This window comes from Arachis duranensis, chromosome 9, assembly GCF_000817695.3.
Source record: "Arachis duranensis cultivar V14167 chromosome 9, aradu.V14167.gnm2.J7QH, whole genome shotgun sequence".
NCBI classification, from domain to species: Eukaryota; Viridiplantae; Streptophyta; class Magnoliopsida; order Fabales; family Fabaceae; genus Arachis; species Arachis duranensis.
Window position 1 is genome coordinate 14,888,292 of NC_029780.3, and position 5,889 is coordinate 14,894,180.

General features: G+C 31.3%; 1 protein-coding gene across 3 annotated transcripts; it reads right to left on the reverse strand.

The window, feature by feature from the left end:
• Positions 1–201: 201 nt before the first annotated feature.
• LOC107464879 (uncharacterized) lies at positions 202–5,650 on the reverse strand. Of its 3 annotated transcripts, none has more exons than XR_001587212.3 (7): positions 5,092–5,650; positions 4,771–4,864; positions 4,316–4,383; positions 3,161–3,217; positions 1,504–1,740; positions 853–936; positions 202–670 (listed from the first exon to the last, which is right to left on the reverse strand). XR_001587212.3 is itself a non-coding variant. In XM_016083837.3 (7 exons), exons 1-6 carry the CDS (start codon positions 5,194–5,196, stop codon positions 904–906), a joined length of 594 nt encoding a protein of 197 aa, XP_015939323.1. In that variant the 5' UTR covers positions 5,197–5,650; the 3' UTR covers positions 202–670; positions 868–903. The 3 variants fall into 3 exon arrangements, 2 of the variants coding, with proteins under 2 accessions (XP_015939323.1, XP_015939322.1); XM_016083837.3 differs by having other exon boundaries at positions 868–936; XM_016083836.3 differs by lacking the exon at positions 853–936 and having other exon boundaries at positions 5,092–5,645.
• Positions 5,651–5,889: the final 239 nt, after the last annotated feature.

Below are 5,889 nucleotides of genomic sequence, written 5' to 3' on the forward strand. Positions count from 1 at the left end.
AACTTTAAAAAAACTAATTGAATTAAAGAAATCTTTCAAAAATAAATTTAAAAAATATCTTATCTTTCATAGACTAATTTAACTATTAACCTTTATAAAATTTTAAAAATAAAAATATTAAAAATAAAATACTACCAAACTCACTCTCTAGTGTTATCAATTTCAAGAGTGGAAGTGAAGTAGGGAGAAACACACAACACAAACGCCATATATGTCCATTTATTGAATTGTTTCACTAATGATCCGAAATCTGCAAGAGTGTAAATATGCTAACATGGGTTGTCGACTGATTTCAACTAAAAAACTCCTTGCCTCACTCTTCATACAAAAGATCTTGATGGTGCCACAACCTTGCTTTTTGCAAAGTTATAGCTGGAGGCTATAGTAGTGGCTTAGTACTATTGATACAATATAAAAATATGCTCTTCCCTAATCCTTTCACTCTCAATCCCAATCTCAATTTCCTTTCCTTTTGTTTCTCCCATTCATAGTTGCAACTATCATTCAATGTAATTACAATTCTGCAACCATCTTGATAACATCATGGAATGCTAAGGTTGGTGCACACCATGTCCATTGCTAGGTGCGCAGTCGTCCACCACCACTACCTCCTCCGTCGCGAATTATTTTTAGCTTTTCCCTCTTTATATCTCGGAGGTGCTTCCCCTGTCTACACACAAGAACAAGGGAAAAACATCAACAAGAAAGTAGCGAGAATTTCACAATAAAAAAGCATAGGTTTGAATAATGATACATGTATGTAATGTGTGATAAACAAGTTTTGGGACTTTTCAGCAAACACAAAACAGTTTGTTTTTTTTTTTTTTTGCAAGAAGAAGCTGAGTCACTTACCCGTCCCACACATACCTCACAAAAATAACGCCATTGTTTTTGTATCCTCATTCATTGGTAGTAATGATAATTAACAAGACCAGCCTTGAGGACATGAACAAAAATACCATTGATTAAAACTTTAAGAGACTCTCTAAGAAAGATTCAACACTAAACTACCTTAACTAAACCATGATTCACAAGGCTACGAACCCAAAGAGATCATGCATATCTGAATGAAAAAGTCTCAGGCCAGCACTTTTATTAAAATATGACCAGTACTTAACTAGCAAAAGAAAAGTGAGTAATTCCATACCATTAAAAATACTAGTGATAGTTAATTAATGGTTACAAATCACAAAAACTGCTGGCCCCAAACACTCCTCTATCTGACTAACATCCACATAATTTCACAAGTCATGTATTCTTAATTAATTAAATTTGTGTGTTCTGATAGCATTTTCTACTTTCATTTTTTTTGGTCACAAAATTCTGAAAACAAAAAACATTACAAAATAAAAACAACAATTATTTTCACAAACCAAACAAGCCTACATTTGTTGTTTCCAAAAATGATTTTTCCAAACACATCATCACCATTCCTCTCACAAGTAATTCAGTTGAACTGAGAAGCCTGAAATGTTTAGTATTGTATTGTTTATATATACTAACCCCTAAGCAGAAGTTCTGGTAACTGGTATCAAAGTCAAAGGAATTATCTGCCTTCAAAAAATTCATCTCAGCCGAATTTCGCTTATTCGAGTTGGAGTTTCCACTATAAGCCATGCACGCCGAGGAAGAGGAGCAACCGGCAGTAGTAAAAGTGGTGCTTCTATCTGATCCAATATCATCTTGAAACATATCTTCAAACAGCTGTTGCAGCTCCTCAAAGCTCTCCTCTCCATTTTCCTGTATATAAATTAATCAACTGTTTATGCTTCCAATGCCTTCAACTCTTTGTGAATGATCACAAAATTATCAAAGTAACCAAAATACTTTCTACCTAATCATCAAATATTAGTAGTAGTGTGTGTGTTCTGTATTTTCGCTTGATACACTTACCAATTTCTTTTTTAATGGAAAGAGCTCAACATAAAAGTGGAGCTTATTACAATAGAAAACTAAAGAAAACAAACAAATAAAGCAGACACACTCAAATATTCAACATCTTATTCTACCTATTACTAGTATTCACTACTCTGGATGGCCACAACCCTCTAACAATTCTCCCTGCTCATGAATGAATTATGATACACTTACCAAATTCTTATGCTAAATTTTATTTATTTTAAAAACCATGCTAGATCTATATTAAAATCAGCCACCAAAATAGAATACATATTGAAATACAAAATACATATTAAAAATGAGTAAACTATACATATAGTTATACACAAATACATAGTGACTAATTTTAATGTACAAATAATATTTCTGTTATTTTAATTGTAACATGGACATTAAAATATGTTATTATCTGTCTGACAAAAAAAATATATTGCCTATTTTTGTGTACTGATGGAAACGTTTTTCTATATACTATGTTGAAATGGTATTCATATTTCTTTATAGTTAAAAAAAATATAGGCTAATAAGGGAGTGTTAAAAAAAAAGGTAATATAACAGAAATATGCTGCCTTTATTAATAGCACCCTTGCAATTTGGGAAATTCCATAAGAGAACAAAATACATGCATCGTTTGGGCCCAAAACGGAAAAGGGTAGCAATGATTCAACTATTCAAGATAATGAAGGCAGCTGAGGCCTTGGATCAATGGCAGCCTGCCTCATTGGGGCTGCACCCAGGTTCGAATCCTCCTAGAACCCATATTAGTAGTAGTGTGTATTGTGTAATGTATATTGTATAAGACCAAAAAAATAAAAAATAAAGAAACACTTTGATTTGTAAATAAAATATTTTTACAAAAAAAATTGCCACAAAAATAGGAAAAAACAAAAGATGAAGAATGCTAATAGTCATCAAAATTTATTATTTTTGGCAAAAAATTAGCTATTAATATTTAAAAGTGTGGACTAAAATTATGCTGTTGAGAAATTGAACTAGTGACTAAAAATGCTGGATAAAAATAATAAATTTTGCTAGTCTTTAAATTTTTCTCATAAAAGATAACAGAAAAGCAACAGCTAGAGACACTGTTAATTGCTATGTCCAGCCTTATCACTAAACAAATTAAATATGTAAAACAACAGTTTTGGTGTCTAGCTTTATGCCTTTATCACAATCATTCCACTAATCAAATCCAAACCAGAAGAGTAATAAATATAAACATAGGGAGAAAAAATACAGCAATACATTAAAGGGTGCTTACATTTGACTTTGTTTGACTCATCATTGTTACCATTTCGTTCAAGAAGTCCCCCATGCCCTACACAAGAAAAATTATGCGATTAACTCATAGGATCAAAACATAGACTAATACACCTATTTTGGTGTGAAGCAAGATCTAATTACACCCCAAAGTCCCTAACCAATCTCAGATTCTATGAATTAGTGGCTCCAACTGAAATCTAAGAACAACATGGAACATGGCCATGTGGCACGTGCCGTGTTGCACACCGATAGGATTTGAATAATAAGAAGAAAGTTCGTGCCTTTGTGACAATCTCGATGAATCGATCATTTCTAGGACAAAATGGATTCATCTTAATCTTAAACGTGAATGATGTTTCATGAATATAAAATGATATTACTATAGTGTCTAAAAAGTATTGCCTAATTACTAAAATAGGTAAAATAATTAATTTTAAATTTAAAAGTATAAAAGTTTAAAAATTTTAAATATTTTAAAGTTACTATAAAAAATAATTTAGGTAAAAATTAGACACCAAACAAAAAGCATCGTAAAATTGCTAACATATTGTTATATAATTAGGTACACATACAAAATTATTTTACATTGACAATGCATAAATAAATAAATAAATAAATAAATATTAAATTCTAATATCCCTATACTTACTATGTCTACGGTGACTATGCAAATATTGTTAAAAATTAAATTAACACTTTTTTTTTCTGCATTTGGTAATTCTATTTTTAGCAACATTTTAAATAAAAACACTGCTAAATAATAAAAAATTGTCACTTTAATTTTAAAAATATTTTTTGAAACACCAAATTACAAAAAGAACAAGTAATTTAGACCGAAAAAAAAAAGTTAACAAAAATTTAAGCTCAATCTTTAAGCAATCGAAGAACATGACAAGGAATCTAAATGATAGGACAACACCTACAAATCTAGACAAATAATAATAATAATAATAAAATAAAAGATACAAAATTGAAAAGAAAGAAATAATAAAATTGAAAACGACAGATGACCAACCGAAATTGGTTACTGTGAATAGGTGCCCAGACTCCAAAGCCCGAACGAGTTCAGTGAAATGCAAGGAATTGAAACATGGAAAACAAAAAGAGATCAGAAAAGCAAAACGGCACCGTGTTGGTGAAGCGAGTAACTTACGTTTTCGTCGTCATCACTGTCGTAGACTCCTACGTCGTACATTAGCCTTTTGTTGGCGTCAGATAAAACTACACAACACACATAAAAATACTATTTTAGTTTAGACAAACAAAAAGTGCTAAATAGGGGTTACAGGAATGTCTTGTGAAAATGAAAAAGGTTCCTATAGAAAATTACTAGTAATAATGAAAACGTGAAAAATAAAGAAATAAAACAACTCGATCCACACCAAAATAAAATGGCAATCTGAACTTTAAAAAACCGGTCAGTCATGGTTAAAAAAGGTGATGTACCGGGTGTTTATTAAAAAAATAGATAAATAGAATTTTTCATAAAAATAAGTAAATAAACAGTGAATCACGGGTCAATATTCAATCATAAAGATATTTAATTTAATACTTAGTTGAATTTCTTCTACCGAAAAAATTAAAGAAAATAACAGAAGTTGAATTTACCAGAATAGGCTTGCTGGATTGCTTGGAATTTCTTCTTAGCTTCTTCAACGAACTTTGAATTCCCCGACGCTGAACAACGATCAGGGTGCCATTTCTATCCCATCAAACAAACAAACCAAAACGATTTTTTTTACTACAAATTCCACTTTCAAGAATAATATTTCATTTTCAATCGCTCGTTGAAAACGCAGGAAATGGAAACATTTTCGTTTCTTTCTCCTGATGAGAAGAACAGAGAAACCCCAGATTATAACAAAAACAGGGTTCTACAAAGAGAGGTAACAGAATTAAAAAAAAAATGAAGTGTTCAATAATTCTAACCAGTGCTAGTTTCTTATATGCATTCCTTAGCTCTGAATCAGTGCACTCTTTCTTCAATCCCAGAACCGCATAGAAGTCGTTCTTTTTGTCTCCTTCACCAGCCATTTTCCCAAGACAACTATGAAATTCTCTGAGAACCAATCAAATATGAAACTAAGGTTTTCTTGTCGACAAATTGAATCACCTTATGGATAATCTAACACAGCTTCCGTACATATCATATACTTTTAAGAAGAAAAAGAAAAATGGGATGGGAATCACACGAAACCAAACCAACAACACAATATTACTACGTACGGTGTACTGTTTATTTATAGTAATTAATAATAATAATATATAATTATATGATATACTTTTTCTATGGCAAGTTGGATTTCGGCTACAAATTTTTGAAATTGTACACGGCACAAAGCATTCTGGTTTTGGTTTCGTGGAGTGAAAGGATTGAAGAGCAGAGGAAAAAACCCTGCTGGAGATAGATCACACCCTAAGCCTCAAGAACTCTCCAGAGACACTTGCGCCATATATAGTTTTTTTTTTGGTGGCTACCTTATATAGTTTTTTTAAACAAAAGTTTTGTTTTCTTTGATATTTTTTAAAAGAAATTAATTTTATATATTTATTTAATTATGGGGTTTTCAAAAAATAATTAAAACGAGGGTAGTCGTTTATTGACTGGGTGATGAGGGTTGAGGGGTTGGTGATGTAGGGCTGAGATTCCATGGTGCCTAAGATATTTTATGAGTTTGTGCCTCCAGAAGGTTCTGTTTGCATCTGTGAATAAATATATAATGGTGA

What these genes read in the sequence shown, in the direction of transcription:
- LOC107464879 (XM_016083836.3), bottom strand. Translation starts at nt 5,196, where the DNA reads ATGGCTGGTGAAGGAGACAAAAAGAACGACTTCTATGCGGTTCTGGGA. An exon ending in ACAGTGATGACGACGAAAAC is followed by an intron (nt 3,218 to 4,315) that starts GTAAGTTACTCG and finishes TTTCTTGTGTAG; the next exon opens with GGCATGGGGGACTTCTTGAA. An exon ending in TGAGTCAAACAAAGTCAAAT is followed by an intron (nt 1,741 to 3,160) that starts GTAAGCACCCTT and finishes ATTTATATACAG; the next exon opens with GAAAATGGAGAGGAGAGCTT.